The sequence below is a fragment of the Anguilla rostrata genome, chromosome 1 (assembly GCF_018555375.3).
Source record: "Anguilla rostrata isolate EN2019 chromosome 1, ASM1855537v3, whole genome shotgun sequence".
Classification (NCBI taxonomy): domain Eukaryota; kingdom Metazoa; phylum Chordata; class Actinopteri; order Anguilliformes; family Anguillidae; genus Anguilla; species Anguilla rostrata.
In genome coordinates, this window is record NC_057933.1 from 65,985,015 (window position 1) to 66,003,280 (window position 18,266).

Genomic DNA, 18,266 nt, shown 5'->3' on the forward strand with positions numbered 1-18,266 from the left:
GTGAATAAATATTATTTCAACCAGCAGAGTCATGTGATTTTCTCATAGCCACCGTGAAGTGAACACCAAGACCACAAGGACATGTTATGATAGACATGCTGTTTTTTCCAGTTTGAAAAAACAAAATAACATACATAATCTGGACCTTACACTAACAACAAAATACAGATTTCACACCTGAAAGGACAAATTAAAGGATGAGCTATTGGAAAGACACTGATTGATTGAAAGCCATAAAACTTATAGTGTAATGCTACTCTATACAAGGTGGAAAGTGTAGCTTCACACAGGAGTTCTTACCAATTGCTACATATTCTACAAATATTACTCCATTTCAGGAAAATTTAATACACCTGACCATCTAAAATGTGAATCAAAAACAAAAATATGTAAAAATATAAATTTAAATAGCTTTTTCCCCATCAAGTGAGAGTATATTCTGAGGAGAAAGAGAGAGAGAGAGAGAGAGAGAGAGAGAGCGAGCAGGCTAATGTAATGTTTACTGGAGGTTATATAAATAGTTTTGAACAGGATGACTGGAATTATGGGAGACAAGGGGAGTCAGGGACATTCCAGTACAACCTTGAGCAAGGCATAGAAATTTGGACCACAGTTAAATTCCATTCCTGCTAAGTAGTTTTTAACAAAATATCCATTCATCCATTTTTGTAAACCAAAGCATGCAGTGGGCAAGAGGCAGAAATACACCCTGAACAGGCCGCCAATTATTCGCTGGGCCCACGCATCATTCACAGCTACAGAACATTTCTCCAAACACCCTCAAAACAGGCTACAACTAGACTCCAAACTGTTTACTTCACATAAGCTATACATAGCCTACTTGGACTGTGGGTGGAAACCCATGCGGACATCAAAAAAATGTACATGAGAAGGACATGCAAAGGCCCTTGGTCAGGATTTGATTTCAGTACCTTCTTGCTGTGAAGCGACAGTGTTATTCACTGCACACCACACTACCCCAATGTAAAACAACACAGACAAAAACAATGGCGAGATAGAATGAACGTTTAAAGTACCATATCTGGTACATCTTTAACACTGCTTTATTAAACTGGAGAAATCCTGGGGGGGCGTTAACAACAAAAACACCAAGCAATTCTAAACCAAAAGCACAGTAACGACAACACCTTGAAAACACCCACATGGCTGAGTGTGTACTGAGATCTCCACATTCCAGCAACATACTTCCCATAGTTGCAGTATGCAGTACCAACAGACCGAGGAAACAGTGCATATTGATTTCATATTCAATGAACAGTGACACACTCGGAAAAAAAACAGTTGCAGAAATAAAATGCATGGGGAAAAACCATAAAATGAATAACATGGAAAACCTGTACACACAACGTAGGGATTAATGGCCCTCATTCACAAAATATTTCTTAAATTCTTATTTTGTTCTTCATAAAAGTTCCTATGAAAAAAAAAATCAACATGGGATTCATGAAACATGCACAGACCTTCAATTTTGTTTCTGACAGTTTATGGGATGGCATTTAGAAAAGAGATTTGGCTGTAACCATGGCAGTAAATCTGTGTATGTATGTGTCCGGGTGTATACATGGCTGTGTGTATAGTCAGTGTGTGTGCACAGTGGAGTTGTGTTGTGTGTGCCTGCGTATGTGTTAGGAGTGCATGCATTAGCATGTGTTAGAATGCATAAGCATGCATGCGCCAGTATGGCATACGTGCATGTGTGTCTGTGTGTGTTTGTTTGTGTGTGTGTGCGTATGTGAGTGTGTGTAATTTGAATAGTAGTGTGTGTGTGGAAGGGTCTCTCTCTCTGTATCTCTCTCTCCCTCTCTCGCTCTCTTTCGCTCTGTTTCTCCCTCTTTCGGGCTGCCTGTCTAGCTGTGAGTCCGGGATGGAAAGGAGGCTGGCCGCAGCTTCATCTCGGTGAAGGCGATGGAGGACTCCTTGCCTTTCCAATCAGACCAGATCACACCCTGAAACACAGAACAGGAGCTGTCACTAACCAGCTGCCACATATACATGCTGCCAAGGTCACTAAAGGGAAGTCATTCTATTCTAATCTGACACTGTCCTATGTAATGTAGCGCTTCACGTCAGAGACCGTACTCACATTTAAATACAGGAGAATGGGTATCATTTCAAAGCCACTGCAAACTCCATACCATAATAGGATTACACACACTACTATCAATCACTGTGCTTTGATTAAGAAAGTCAGCCCTAGTAAACTCACGAACTAAACCCACATACACTTTGAGAGTACCTGGTACTTCAAAGTGAGGCGTTGTTAAGGAGGCTATAGATACTGTAAGGTTCATTAAGATGACTGAAGAGCCCTGTGCAGTACCTGGTGGGTGGTGCCAGTGCTGTAGAGGCCGTTGATGTTGGTTTTTTGGCAGTTCTTATGCCACCAGCCTCCCCTGTAGTTTATGGCACAGTGGGTACTGATGGGGAGGGGGTCTTTGTCATGTGTGGAGAATGGGCGGCCACCGTAATATCTCATGGAGTCCCCTAAACAGAGCAAGTGCGGGAGGGGGTTTAACTTTTCTTAAGAATAATGTTTCTCTGCAGTAGTTCTGGATTCTAGTGTATTCTTATGTACAGTAAAGCAGGAATTAAAAATGTAAAAGTCCCACCGTTTTAAAAAGTTGCTAAGTTTTGTATATTAATATATCTTTAATTTACCATAATTCTCTCTGGCTGTCCTTTTCTCCTCATTTTGCCCCAAACTGTACTGTATATCTCCCATTCTTTCTCTCTATTTCTCATTTCTTTCCCTCCCTCTTCCCCAGCTTCTTACCAGCAGTACCCGAGTACCCAGACACTCTGAGTGCATAGTGCTTTCTCTGACCATCGATGTAGAAGAAGGAATAGTGGGCATAGGCAGACTCCGCCCCTGCACGAAGATCCACACGCAGGGCCATGGGTCTAAGGCTGGTGAGATTGTGAATATTCTCATTGCCTGCAGGGAGAAAGAAAGAAGGCTTTATAGTTTCATATGTCCTGTTGACTCTACCAGGCCTGCAGGGACCTTAATATTTACTTTCAGCATTTATATATATATATATATATATATATATATATATATACACACACACAATCTAAACTTCACAGCAAACTGTTCAGAGTTCAGGGTATATTTTATCGAGTGTGCACTCATGTAAACTCATCTCTTGAGCTGAACCCTGGATTTTACTATGGCGGTACTTAGTGAATATGATTATCTGCAATTTAAATGTGACTGATTGCATAACATAAATGCTTTTGAGTTTCATATGCAGCGACAAACAAACAATAAAATCATCCACAACATCAGGATATTGAGAAATACATTTGAATATTACCAAGCCAGAATTCCCCACTCAAATTGCCAAAGCCATAGCTGTAGTCATTCCATCCTCTGAAGAAATTTGTCACCCCATTCATCCTCCTCTGGAAGACCTGAATAACACATGCACACTGTTATGAGAAGGAAAGCCGAATTTACATTGTGTTATCACACTTGTACAACACAAGTGGAAAATGTAAGGTACAAACAAAGAAGTGATAAATATTTACATGTTTAAACACTTCAAAAGACAGCTACCAGTGAGCACTAGAGCCATGACTTTCACAAATCTGTGATACAATCCATAACAAGAGCCAGTCAGCACACTGGGCAAAAGAGCCTGATCACTCATACAAGTAAACAATCAAGCTTTAATTCTTGACTCAAGAGGCTGGACTCTCTCACACACTATGTTCCTCGGCCTGTGGCAGCACACGCAGAGTGTGAGTGTGGGCATCTTACACACTGGCCCTCCTCAGTCCCACACACAGTCTCTGCTCTCATACCGTCCAGCCTCCTCCATCCGTCTCCATGTCACAGTAGACCCACACCGGCCTCCCCTGCCTTCCTGCAGGAAAGACCTCCACCTCTCCTGACTGCTGCATCCCGTTCAGCAGCTCCTGGGAGCAGTCGGTGGGGAAGGGGAAGAGCAGAGACCCTGAGGGAGAGACCACATGCTCACATTGACCTGACAAAAGGGGATTGCTTTATCATACCAAAAGCATCCTCGTGCATATGCCACATGAGCATCCTTACTCTGTGCCCTTGCTCATACTCAATCAATTTCACATCTACGAGCACAGTTTTGTACATATATATAAGTGTAACACAAGATGAGTAACACTGCTCCAGACTAATGCAGCAGAAATATGTACAGGATACAACATAACACAAACACTCACCTGTTTTAAACTCTGTGGACATGACAGTAATATACCGTCCATTCCTCTCTCCCTGTACTTGCACGGTATACTTTGACAAAGGACTCAGTCCAGTCAGTTTGAATTTGGTCATGGTGGAGGCAAGGGTCACTTCCTGAGAAGACCATGGGAAATTGAGTTTTTATTCCCTGTTTATTTAACAGTTGCCATCCATTCATCAATGTTTGTACTTACTTTTTCCCACAATTTACAATACAAAGGAACTTACATCTCTACTAAATTTTCTACTTTTGTATCCTTGACATTGTGATCATACACCAATGTAAAATAGAGATGTATCTATTATTTTCAAACAGGGCCCCAAACTTAGATGTATTTTATATTAATAAAAAACAAAGAGGGTAAAAACACAAAAAGTCGACATTGAAAATTACTTAAACATGCACAGCACTTGAGAAATAGACTTGTGGGAATTTTTAAATGCGAGCTGTAATAAGCTTATCTCTCACTCACCTTTGCCTCTTGTCCAGCCCTCTGATATGTAAGTCTGTAGCTTGTAACTACCATATTAGGTGATTTCCATGACAACACAACAGTCCGTGGAGTCAATTGACTGACCGACATTTCTTGAGGGACCTCCACCCTTCTAATACCACTTCCTGTGAGGCAAAAACACTTCAGTCATAAGATGCCCTGCTGGCAGGTGAAATGATTAAATCACTCGGATTATCAAATATGTAAATTTATTACATAAAAATTGATTGGCATAAAGGCATGGATGTGTTTTGACTAACCATTGTAACACAGTTTGTGTGTGTATGTGTATGTGTATTTATGTGTGTATGTGCATGTGTGTGTGCATGTGTGTGTGTGTGAGGACTAACCTCCAGCCGTGGTAAAGGTGGTGGTGGTCCCAGTGCTTTGCAGGCTATCTAGTTGACTGGTGACTGTGACAATATAGACCGTCCCACTAAGGAGACCCTTCAGCTGATGCTCAGCATTATTGCCTGAGACCTTGACCGTTATATCTGGCACTGAGGAAGAGAGAGACAGATAATGATATCAGTATCTGTTATACATAAAGTATGAATAAATAAAAAAAAGAAACTGACAGGCCAATAACAGCCCTCTGCACTGATACCCTTGACTAATGTAAACACACAAAAGAGAGAGGTGGCACTCACCCTTTTCAGACCCAAAAATGATGATGTACCGATCAACTTTTGCCATGGCAGGTTTCCACACCAACAGTGCCTTGGTGTCAGTGACATTGACAGCCTGGAGGCCCGTGGGTGGGTCAGGGACTGGGATTGGGAGATAAAACCAGTGAGTGATAGCAAGAGAAAGAGAAAGAGAGAAAGAAAAAAGCAAGAAACTGATAGGGTGGTGGTGACAACAGCTATCTGTATCTTGTATCATTGAAATAACAAAAAAAAAGTACATCAGTCTTTTACCTGTGATGACAAGGCCCTTGACTGGGTCACTCTCCTTCAAGCTCAGCACAGAAACCACACTGACCTCATAGGATGAGCCAGGAGACAGCTGAGAGAGAGTCACACTGGAATGGTTTGTATCAGCTGACACAGAGATAGACTCCCCTGTAGAGAAATATATACTCAACATGCAAAATAACATGATTTGGACAGAATTGCAATTAATTGGACTCCTGAGGACTGTGCAAAAACATACAAAAAGCATATCCCTAAGAGAAGAAAGAACAAATTTGGAGCGTAGTTACACCACCAGTCTCACCGTCTTCGGTATTGGTGTAGGTGACCTTAAAGCCAGTAATGGGGCCTTTTGGTTTTGCCCAGGACACAGAGAGAGAAGAGTCTGTCACATTGCTAAACAACAGTTCAGAGGGAGATTCTGGACCTGGCAGAGAGGTTGGAAGGTGAAGACAGAAATGGAAAAAACCAGTATCATCAGTCACAAGGACACAAACACTGCACCAGGAACTCACAGGAAAAGTACATTCAATATTTATGCCTGAACAGTTTTTAAACTGCATTAGTATAAACAAAACCAAGATCTTGTAAAAACGACTTTGGTTCCTGGTGAAAAGTGTTTGGAAACACCTTGTCTAGTACTTTAAATTACAATTACTTATTCCATCGACAAATATTTAAAACATTAAAATCCTCAAACACAGCCTTGATTATAAATTACTTATTGCACTGTTACTGGGGGGTATAAGTGAAAATGCAGAGTTTAGAGGTACCTGTGGTGATGGTAACATGGTGGATTTTGGATTGCAGTCCTGAACTCATCCCAAACAGCGTCAGGGAGTAACGAGTATGAGGCTGAAGGTTCCGGAAGGTTAGGGATCGTGCATTTCCTGGAATAACCTGTGATACTTTCTTATTGTTCTTGGAACTGGTGCTGTCGTGGGATTTAGTAGGGAACTGATGTGTATGGTTACCCCCACCACTCTTTCCATAGCTGTAAGTTATGTTCCTTTGGACAGTACTTTGAGCACTGTCCTCTTTTGTCCGCATTTCACTTCTTTCTTCTTCCTCTTCCTCTGTGTTCTCTTCTTCCCCCTTCTCATCACCACTCCCTAGAGCATACTCCCTTCTGGTCACCACAAAACTTTGGAACATTCCTTGTGGGACTTCCCAAATTATAATGAACCCCCTGGAGGTTATGTTTCGTACTTCAACAGAATATAGGGTTGAACCCATATTTCTGGTTCTGCTGCTTGTTATGTCGGTTTGGGGTATATCCGTTTTGAAAGTGTTTTTGTGGTGAGTTGAAGGTTTTATCATTGCTTTGACGCCGGTTTGACTTGAGGTGTCCTTATGACCAATTTTACCATGAATATGTCTTGTTTGACTGCTACTATAAAATGGAGCACTGGAGCTTATCTTAGTGGCCCTGTCTATCTGAACAGCACTAAGGCTGCTCTGTACTCCCTGAGTACCCTTTCTGATTATACTACTGTCATTTTTTAGTCTAACCATGTGATTACCTCCAGTCTCAAGCTCTCTGTCTTCTGACTGGGCTTGCATAAGTTGGCCTATTGCTATCTTGTGTGAAAACTCTGTCTTGGTGACATTTGCCATTTGGGACACTTGCTTAGCATTGTTCTCCTTGTCTTTCTCTGAAATGGTTTGGTTAGCTTTTGTGGTGGATTTTGTCCCAGGCGTCTTCAGATCAGGCTTGGAAAGTACTTTTGAATGGTGTTTGGAGTCAAGTCTGGAATCAGGCCGAGTGACTTTGCTCCACTCCTCTGGGCCTCTAGTCGCATCTTGTTTCAGCAGAGTCTGACTCGTTACTTTCCTCCGCCCTTGAGCAGTCACCCCAGTTCCTCCACCTGCACTTGCTGTTCTGAGTGTTACTGCTTCAGACCCAAGCACAGTTTTTTCAATCCTGTGTGTGGTTGTGACATCTGTTTTCTTGTATGTGTCTTGCTTTGTTTTACTGCTATGGTCCCCTGTCCTTGATCTCTTTTCATTGTCCTTTTTTTTCACTTCCTCATTTTTAACAAATAATGTTTTGTGCAGTGTGGTCTTGTTAGTTTTCTTTTCAGTGATGATATCGCCCTCTGGTTGCAGCTTTGTTATCACAGTTTCCACAATCATCTTGTTAAATACATTTTTGCTATTGCCTAAGGATATGAGAGAGCCAAATTTTAGAGACATGTTTAAATATGAACATTTTTCTAAGGCCCAGTAAGGGATATAGCATTGGATAGCTATTTGATTAAATCCTAGACAGGCTAACTACATCGCCCTCACTGAAAACAAGAAAATGCCACAGAAATATCATCCAAAAGCCTTACCAGGTACAGCCTGTATTCTGATTGGTTGGCTTTGACTTCTTCCCTTCCGTGCTATCAGAGTGATGTAATACAAACGCCCCTCCTCCAAGCCATCAATATTGGCCGCATCTGTATCAGGGGGTAGAGTTGTTTCCTGGCCTTCATTTTTTCTATCCTTTGTCTCTGTCAAACTGGGTGAGATGGAGAGGTGGTAACTGTCAATATCTCCCATTGGTGACTCCCATTGGACAAGTACAGATGTTTGAGTTGTCTTTAAAATATGAAGATTCCTTGGACCAGAGATGTCTGAAAAGAAAAAAGGGATATAATGTAAATTCAAATGTGAAAAATCTGAGAAATAATACTAATTCAAGGAACAATTTAATTTCAATATGGTAAGGTAGAGTAAGAAGCTGAGGTTGAGGTGGGACAATTTTTCACATTTTATCTTTAAATTTTAAGGATTTGTTCAAGGCTCCATGTCACAATATGTAAGTATGTAAATATGTCAGGTCTAGTTCATTTCTAGGGCGATGGCCCACACAGCCTTTAGTGGACCACAATGCTATGCTGGCACAGAGTCACACTCCAATGTATAGAATCTGCAGAAAAACTGATAACATTTATCTAACAAATATTCAGCAAGATGCCTGTGGATATAATAGAGGCAGAAATGACTACCAGACCCATGAATCCAGTTTAATCACAGACTCACCAGTAGTGAACTCAGTGATACTCTCCGGCCCCATCTTCCCATCTCTCTCCCCTCTGATTGACACTTTGTACTTTTGACCAGCAGCCAATCCAGTTTGAGTGACTCTGGTAAGCCTGCCTCCCACTTTGTGTGTTATTGCTTCATCTCCCTCCTTCTGTGATAGAAATTAGAAAAGCACAGTACATTGATAGCCTCATACTGAAAGCAAAATTGTCTTGACAGCTATCAACCTAGACCGACCTCTGACTATGTAAGACCAAAATGTCATAGCAATACTAATTAGGACAAATTAGGAAAAACAACAAAATGCAGCAATGCATTTCAGCTTTTTATAGAAGTATCTGTGAGGTAAATCTAAAACGTAACAGATAACAAAGCTCACAATCACAAATAAACAATGCGTTGGCCCTCATAAGCAGGTGCTGCAATAACAAAGTCTGAGAGAATTCTGTGCAGCGATGATGGCACACTGACAGAACTTCCAGTGTGCACTGTTCTCTAAAAAATGATTTTTTAAAAACTGTACCAAAGAGAGTAACATTTATCTTCTAGTGACACTGTGGTTATGGAAGAATTACCTGGCTTTTGAAAGTGATGTGGTAGGCGCTGTACTGGACAGAAGGTTGGGTCCAGAACAGAGTGACAGAAGAGTCAGTTATATCTCTGCTCCGAAGATGAACAGAACCAGATGGAGCTGAGTGAAGAGAAGTGATTTTTTAAAATAAAAAAATAGGTATAATTTCATCTTATGCTTGCTATTATGTTAATTGCTTCAATATTTACATGGACGGCGGTATGTTAAGATGACCTTCCATTGGTCTTCAGAATGAAAAAATTATTCAAAGCTTTGAGTTGCTAATTATAGAGGGGCTACAATTCAGTTCTAGCAAAATTGTATGCTTGTGGCCAGCACAACTTTTAGTGGAACACAGTGCTGTCCCAGGATCATGTTTGGGTTCCCTACCCCTATTGTATACAATCTGCTGTAGGTCCCTGATAAAAACAAATGAGTAAATTATTTAACATAAGTACAAGAAATTCATTTAATGTGTTACACTCAAAATGGCTACCAGACCCATGAGCCCAGTTTCCCCACAGACTCACCAGTCGTGAACTCAGTGGTGCTCTCTGGTCCCATCTTCCCATCTCTCTCCCCTCTGATTGACACCTTGTACTTCTGACCAGCAGCCAGTCCAGTCTGAGTGAAGTTGGTGATTCTTCTTCCAACTTTCGCTGATATAATTTTATCATCCTCTCCCTGTACAAACAAAAAAACACAACAACAAAAAAGTGAACACGCCTCATCATTGACAAAAAAAAAGATTTTTGAAAAATTACGATTACGAAAGCAAATAATTCCTCTAGGAGAAATCTATCTGGAATAGGCTTCACCTTGTTTTTGAAAGTGATGTGGTAGGTGCTGTACTGGACAGAAGGTTGGGTCCAGAACAGAGTGACAGATGAGTCTGTTATGTCTCTGCTCCGAAGATGGACAGAGCCAGAGGGAGCTGCTTGGGGAAAAATGCCGATTACACACGTTATATACAAGGCAAAAAATGTTTTTGACTGATATGACTAGTTGCAAAAATGTTATGTTAACATACTGATGCATGCATGCCCAGGGGTAGTATGCTGTACAAACTACGTTTTGGGTCTAACTGAATACATGACCAAAAGATGCGAAATGTCTACACAGAAACAGTTCTGCAGGATCTCCGTGGAAGCAACAGAGCCAAAATGGTTGTCAGACTCATGACTCCACTATTATCACAGACTCACCAGTAGTAAACTCAGTGGTGCTCTCTGGTCCCATCTTCCCATCTCTCTTCCCTCTGATTGACACCTTGTACTTCTGACCAGCAGCCAATCCAGTTTGAGTGAAGCTGGTGAGCCTCCCTTCTACTTTGGCTTGAATCATTTTATCTCCCTCTCTCTGTGTTTAACAGAAACAGGTGATGCAAGATTTTGTATAGGTCCTCACTTACAGAAATGGACTAACCAAACTATTGTAAAATCAAAAATCCAGTCAGAAAAATTAACTGGAACTGATCTTATATTTTACACAAGCACAATATCTTAAGCTTGGATCACTCAGGGATATTGAAGCTATGGAGACTTTACCTGGCTTTTGAAAGTGATGTGGTAGGTGCTGTACTGGACAGAAGGTTGGGTCCAGAACAGAGTGACAGATGAGTCTGTTGCATCTCTTGTCTGGAGATATATGAAGCCAGAGGGAACTGTGTGGAGATGAACAGGATATGTACATTTTATGGAGGTCAACCAAGACTGACCACAGCCTATAGCCTGTGCAATTACAGGCATTTCATGTGTACATATATGTACTGTATTAAGAGAAGTAGAGGGACGTATAAAAGTGAGAACACAATGTAAATGAATAGGCTCACCAGTTGTGAACTCAATGTTGTTCTCTGGTCCCATCTTCCCATCTCTCTCTCCTCTGATTGATACCTTGTACTTCTGACCAGCAGCCAATCCAGTCTGAGTGAAGCTGAGGGCCCTTCCGCCAACTTTAGCTGTTATCATTTTCTCTCTCTCTCTCTGTGCATACAAGAAAACACAACAACAAAAAGGATGAAGTGCCAAAATTGATTTAAAAAATAGATTAGGAAAGCAAATAATTCCTCTGAAAGAAATGTATCTGAAATAGGCTTTACCTGACTTTTAAAAGTGATGTGGTATGTGCTGTACTGGACAGAAGGTTGGGTCCAGAAAAGAGTGACAGAAGAGTCTGTTATATCTTTGCTCCTAAAATGGACCGAGCCTGAGAGAGCTGGTTGAAGAAAAATGAGGGTAATGCCATTTATATAAAAAGATAAAAACCATTATTGACTGATGAGATGTTACAGAAATGTTTGGTTCACACATATATGCATATAAGCCCAGGGGATCTGATGACAAATAAGACAAAAAGTTGCTATATATATATATATATATATATACTGACACAGACCAGCAGGATATGTGGGAAAGCAACAGAGCCAAAATAGCAGCCAGACTCATGACACCAGTGTTATCACAGACTCACCAGTCATGAACTCAGTGGTGCTCTCTGGTCCCATCTTCCCATCTCTCTCTCCTCTGATTGATACCTTATACTTCTGACCAGCAGCCAGTCCAGTCTGACTGAAGCTGGTGAGCCTCCCTCCAACTTTTGTTGTTAGTATTTTATCTCCCACTTTCTGTATAGAGGAAACAGACTGAAAAGGTATGTACTTCTTCACTGACAAAAAAGATACAAAAACAAAACAAAACACAAAAAAAAAACAAACAAAAAAAAATAATAATAAGTTGATTGGGCTATTCTAAATGAAAAACTGGACTCACAGCCACTATGCAAGATCACAATTGCACAGACAAGCTAAATTGGTGAAGACAAAATTAATAGTGCTAAAATAAAACAAAACACAGATTCCTGCATTTCCTGTCTCTGGTTATTTATATATCTGTTATATATATATATAAAAAGGTATAGATCATAAAATAGAAAAATGACAGAAAACTACAATACATTTGCCCTGAAATGTCGGTGGTAGCAAGATCTGAGACACAGTTCTGCCACAGGATGATGACACACCAACTGACTGAGCTTCCAGTAAGTGTTGGTCTATAAAAATTGTATTCAAGCATATGAAATTGTTTGGATATCCCAGTGACACCAAGTGTGTGGAGACTTTACCTGGCTTTTGAAAGTGATGTGGTAGGTGCTGTACAGGACAGAAGGTTGGGTCCAGAATAGTAAGACAGAAGAGTCTGTTATATCTCTGCTCCAGAGATGGACAGTGCCAGAGGGAGCTGAGTTGGAGAAATATGTGGGTCATGGATTTTATATACTAGGCTAAAACACATTATTAACTGATATAAGAAGTTACAGAAATGTTGTGAAGACATTTATGCACATATGCCCAGTGTATTATCCTGTACAAACTCTGCTTTAGGTCTGATTGAAAATATAATGCTAAATATCAACACAGAAGCAGTCCAGCAGGATCCCTGTGGAAGCAACAGAGCCAAAATGCCTTCCAGGCCCATGACCCCAGTTTCTCCATAGACTCACCAGTAGTGAACTCAGTGGTGCTCTCTGGCCCCATCTTCCCATCTCTCTCCCCTCTGATTGACACCTTGTACTTCTGACCAGCAGCCAATCCAGTTTGAGTGAAGCTGGTGAGCCTCCCTTCTATTTCGGCTTGAATCAGTTTATCTCCCTCTCTCTGCGTTTAGCAGAAATAGGTGATGCAAGGACTTACAGAACTATTATAACATTAAAAATCTTGTCAGAAAAATTAACCAGAATTGATCTTTTACACAAGCACAATATCTTAAGCTTGGATCACTCAGGGACATTGAAGCTGTGGAGACTTTACCTGACTTTTGAAAGTGATGTGGTAGGTGCTGTACTGGACAGAAGGTTGGGTCCAGAACAGAGTGACAGATGAGTCTGTTGCATCTCTTGTCTGGAGATATATGGAGCCAGAGGGAGCTGTGTGGAGATGAACAGGAAATGTACATTTTATGGAGGTCAAAAAAGACTGACCACAGCCTATAGCCTGTGCAATTACAGGCATTTCATGTTTACATATATGTACAGTATTAAGAGAAGTAGAGGGACGTATAAAAGTGAAAACACAATGTAAATGTATAGGCTCACCAGTTGTGAACTCAATGTTGTTCTCTGGTCCCATCTTCCGTCTCTCTCTCCTCTGATTGATACCTTGTACTTCTGACCAGCAGCCAATCCAGTCTGAGTGAAGCTGAGGGCTCTTCCGCTAACTTTAGCTGTTATCATTTTATCTCCCTCTCTCTGTGCAAACAGGAAAACACAACAGCAAAAAGGTTAATGTGCTTTTTCACTGGCATAAAAGAAGATTTGATTTTTAAAAATTGATTATGAAAGCAAATAATTCCTTGAAGAGAAATGTATCTGAAATAGGCTTTACCTGACTTTTGAAAGTGACGTGGTAGTTGCTGTACTGGACAGAAGGTTGGGTCCAGGAAAGAGTGACAGAAGAGTCTGTTAAATCTCTGCTCTGAAGATGGACAGAACCAGATGGTGCTGGGTGGAGAAAAAAATTATATAAAGATGGCGAAAAGAGGAAGTTTCAAATTTAATATACCCCTTTGGTGTCATGCTTATTAGTCCATTAAACCCCCCTGACCAGAAGTTGAATTAGCAGGGGTGATGTGGGTGTGGCACACCCATATAAGCAGCCAAGAGGGCCCCCTGACTACCCAAACTACCCTGACTATATGTCTGATAGCCAGTGCCTCATCATGCCTTGCACCCATATGTATGACTGGAAAGCTCTGGTCATGTCCCTGACAGAAGGGATGACCAAACAAGGAGAACATTTTGCAGATTTGCAGAGAATTATTTGAGTAATATCCCTCTTAATGCAATGAGGCAAAAATGGCGATGAGACCCATAAACCCAATTTCCTCACAAACTCACCAGCTGTAAACTCAGTGGTGCTCTCTGGTCCCATCTTCCCATCTCTCTCCCCTCTGATTGACACCTTGTACTTCTGACCAGCAGCCAATCCAGTCTGAGTGAAGCTGGTGAGCCTCCCTTCTATTTTGGCCTGAATAATTTTTTCTCCCTCTCTCTGTATTTAAGAAGGAAGAAGTCATGAACAACTTTGTGCACATCCTAACTGAGATAAGAACAGAAAGCAGACTGGCAGAACTATTGTAAATACTGTCAGAAACAGTAACGTGAACAGACTTTAATTTTACAAGAGCACAATTTCATGAGCTTGACTCACTCAGTGACAGTGAAGGTTAGGGGGCTTTACCTGGCTCTTGAAAGTGATGTGGTAGGTTCTGTACTGGACTGAAGGCTGGGTCCAGAACAGTGTGACAGATGAGTCTGTTGTATCTCTGGTCTGGAAATAGATGAAGCCATACGGAGCTTGGGGGAAATAAATGGGGATTGTATATTTTATGTCAGTTAACAAAGGCTGGCCACAGTACGTAGCATGTGCAGTCATATGCATTTCATGTTTACATATTTGCATACAAAGAGAGTGTAACAATGTAACTATACACAGGAACGTTTGTGGCCTCTGGCTTCCCGACCACAGGACTGACCCTCTGCTGAGTTCACTATTAACCCTCCTATTATGTTCAAATTAACTAACAACTTTCATGTTTGGGGTCAATTTGCAGGGAATAAATACTCTACTTAATGAATTAGGTATCATCTTAGGGTAAGGAACACTCCTTTCAGGAAGAATGGGGTGCCCGCTTAACATGGTTAAACATTAAAGCAGTAATTAGTGATTGTTTATCCATGTTTTATTGGCGCTCCAATACCACAACCCAATCAAATGTTTGTGCACCCAAAATAATGCACCAATCACGTTACATTGATCACACGTGGGATCCGTCGCGTCAGTGACTTTTTGGCATAAAACTCACTGAAAACAACTGGGCTGCAAGGGTTAAGACGCCTGTCTACCAGACCAGATGCCACAAAGCAAATCGCCAGACTTCACTGTGCGCCCCGAAGCACTTCGTCTGACCAACAAGCAGTGGGCCTGCTACAGTCCGCGAAATAAACCAAGCTGGTTTATTTTCCTCCGACAGCTATCATCAGGAACAAGTATACTTTAACCCCCATATCTCCCTTGTGGACGAACCCAAGTGGAAGATTTGTGCACACCCAAAGTCATCTTGCCTGGAACCTGTCGTGACCCTGATTTCAAAAAATAACTTTCTCAAAAGTGCACTCACATCTGAAGTAGCCTTGGACCAGCTGACAACCTGACTTGTCACCCATTTTATTGTTGTTAAGTATTGAAACCGTTCTTGTATATCTCGATGTAGGCTATATAAAACGCATGCTATACAGCCTACACTGACATCAAACCATGGGATAGCATAAAACATGTAACATCTGATTCGGCCATTTTACTATATATATATATATCCTTTAATTCCAAACTATAATCGTGTCTGGTATTTCATTAAGTTGGGCTATACAGATGTACAGAATTCGGACTGGTCGTTGAAATCAATTCTGATTAAACCTGACCAAACCTCACTACAAATGGTACAGGGACATAGAACACAACTTAATTGTACAGTGTCATCATGTTATAAGTGTCTGCTTGCACATATATTACTACAATATGCAAAAAATAAAATAAATATAGCAAGGAATCTACAGGATCACGGTGGGTAATCAAGTTAAAATGACTACAAGACCCACAAACCAGTTCAGGCCCATGACCCCAGTTTCTCCATAGACTCACCAGTCGTGAACTCAGTGCTGCTCTCTGGTCCCATCTTCCCATCTCTTCCTCTGATTGACACCTTGTACTTTGACCAGCAGCCAATCCAGTCTGAGTGAAGCTGGTGAGCCCCTCCTATTTTGACTTGAATCATTTTATCTTCCTCTTTTATGAAAAACAGGAAAAGACAACAAAATGGTTAATGAACCTCTTTCTCAAAAAATAAAATAAATTTGGAAATTTATTATGAAAGTAAATAATTCTATAAGAGAGATTAATTTTTACCTGGCTTTGAAAGTGATGGGGTAGGTGCTGTACTGACAGAAGGCTGAGTCCAGAAAAGATATACAGAAGAGTCTGTTATGTCTCTGCTCCGAAGGTTGACAGAGCCAGAGGAGCTGCATGAGAAATTGCAATTACACATTTTATGTAGGCTAAAAACCATGAACACATGGAAATGTATGAAGCCAGGGTAGACAGATTGAGAGATAGAAAAGTTTAAGAACAATGCACAAGCCCCAGTGGTATCATGCTGTAACTGTGCTATGGGACTTTGGTTAAAAAAATTACCAAGCTAAGTGCAAAATTTTGGCAATGAATCTATTTTAAGAAGTTAAAAATTTTGGGATGATAACAAGAATAGGCCTGTACGCCTGATTTAGTCACATCTTTTCCAATAGTTAACACAACAACATACAAACCCAGGAAATCTGTATGACCTGGCAAGAAGGCCATGCCTGGCAGCACTGGGAAAACAGGTTATTTGATATCAGTGTAGAATTGGACCTTGAAATGCACCAGTTTGTGCTCCTGCATGGAATATCACAGTTCAAAGGATCTCTGTTGTGGAAAACCCAAAATGGCCATGAGAGCCATAAAACCAATTTTGACTAACTCACCAGTCGTAACTCAGTGGTGCCTTCTGGTCCCTCTTCCCATCTCTCTCCTGATTGACACCTTGTACTTCTGACCTGCAGCCAATCCAGTCTGAGTGAAGCTGGAGAGCCTTCCTCCAACATTGGCTTGAATTGTTCCACCTCCATCTCTCTGTCCACCCAAAAAAGATAAACAGATTGAAAGTCACATTCTAAATTAAAATCTGTCATGACTGCAATGTTAAATTGGACAAAACTGACATTCCAAAAAAAACCGTTTTACTCAGGGGATACATATGGTACCTACTGTGAATACATTGGTTGTGTAAACGCAAAAGAATCTACTGTACATCAACAGATTCCACCTTGTACCATCTGTTGCCAATTAAAGTTTGCGACAGTTTTAAATTGTGATGATGAGTAGAGTGCTAAACTGAACAGTCATTGGAATAAATGAGTTCTGTACAACTGAACAAGTATTTTAAAGGGTGTGCAATTCTTTAAAATATCACAATGATGCATAGTATACAAAGGCATTTTACCAGGCTTGTGAAAGTGATGTGGTAGGTGCTGTACTGGACAGAGGGCTGGGTCCAGAATAGAGTGACAGACGAGTCTGTTATATCTTTGCTCCTAAGATGAACAGACCCTGAGGGAGCTGTGTGGAGAAAATGTGGATTATACAACTTATCTCAGCTAAATAAACATCACCATCATTTTGTTTTTCGGTTATAGACATTTTACATAAACACAATTAATTGAAATCATGCAAAAATAGAGTTGCAGGTAAAGGGAGAAGTTTAAACGCAATGTTCGTGTCCAAAGGTTTCATGGAACTATTGGCCAAAGTTAAACATGATGACGAGGTTCTGGCCAATAAATCTGCACAAAATCCATCCAGAAGGCTTCATGAGTAAGCAACAACGCTGAAATTGCTACCAAACCCATGCCCCCACTTTTTGCACACACTCACCAGTCGTGAACTCAGTGGTGCTCTCTGGTCCCATCTTCCCATCTCTCTCTCCTCTGATTGACACCTTGTACTTCTGACCAGAAGCCAATCCAGTCTGAGTGAAGCTGAGGGCCCTTCCTACTACATTGGCTTGAATTGTTCCACCTCCATCTCTCTGTCCACCCCAGAAAAAAGATAAACAGATTGAAAGTCACATTCTAAATGAAAATCTGTCCTGATCGCAATGTTGAATTAGACTAAGCTGACATTCTAAAAAAATTTGTTTTACTCAGGGGATACATATGATACTGACAATGAATATATTGGTTGTGTAAAAGCAAAATAACCTACTGTACATCAACTGAATCCACCGTGTACTCTCTGTTGGCTATTTAAGTCTGGGATAGTTTTATATTGCGATGATTAATATGCTGGTACGCTCTGAACAGTCATTGGAATACATGAGTTCTGTTCACCTGCACAAGTATATTAAAGGGTGTGCAATTCT

The 18,266-nt window shown here is 40.9% G+C and overlaps 1 protein-coding gene and 1 long non-coding RNA gene across 2 annotated transcripts; both read right to left on the bottom strand.

Annotated features, from left to right (window-relative positions):
* Window positions 1-1,021: 1,021 nt before the first annotated feature.
* Window positions 1,022-12,489, bottom strand: tnxba (tenascin XBa). Its single transcript, XM_064350323.1, has 23 exons — window positions 12,379-12,489; window positions 11,728-11,881; window positions 11,357-11,472; window positions 11,087-11,240; window positions 10,803-10,918; window positions 10,461-10,614; window positions 10,074-10,189; window positions 9,786-9,939; window positions 9,260-9,375; window positions 8,682-8,835; window positions 7,988-8,272; window positions 6,425-7,813; window positions 5,956-6,078; window positions 5,658-5,801; window positions 5,388-5,507; window positions 5,088-5,237; window positions 4,717-4,862; window positions 4,225-4,357; window positions 3,829-3,980; window positions 3,339-3,435; window positions 2,795-2,956; window positions 2,342-2,505; window positions 1,022-1,967 (listed from the first exon to the last, which is right to left on the bottom strand). The coding sequence occupies exons 2-23, from the start codon at window positions 11,759-11,761 to the stop codon at window positions 1,869-1,871; spliced, it is 4,278 nt and encodes a 1,425-aa protein (XP_064206393.1). The 5' UTR covers window positions 11,762-11,881; window positions 12,379-12,489; the 3' UTR covers window positions 1,022-1,868.
* Window positions 12,490-13,063: 574 nt separating this feature from the next.
* Window positions 13,064-13,744, bottom strand: LOC135263113 (uncharacterized). Its single transcript, XR_010332399.1, has 3 exons — window positions 13,637-13,744; window positions 13,348-13,500; window positions 13,064-13,179 (listed from the first exon to the last, which is right to left on the bottom strand). It is a non-coding gene; the product is annotated as an uncharacterized LOC135263113 (long non-coding RNA).
* Between the last annotated feature and the right edge of the window lie 4,522 nt (window positions 13,745-18,266).

Bases quoted from the DNA above. Each gene is read 5' to 3' on its own strand.
- tnxba (XM_064350323.1), bottom strand. From the start codon at position 11,761: ATGGGACCAGAGAGCACCACTGAGTTCATGACTG. The intron at 2,957-3,338 runs GTAATATTCAAA...TTCTCCCTGCAG, and splicing joins GAGTGGGGAATTCTGGCTTG to GCAATGAGAATATTCACAAT. The intron at 1,968-2,341 runs GTACTGCACAGG...TCTGTGTTTCAG, and splicing joins GCACTGGCACCACCCACCAG to GGTGTGATCTGGTCTGATTG.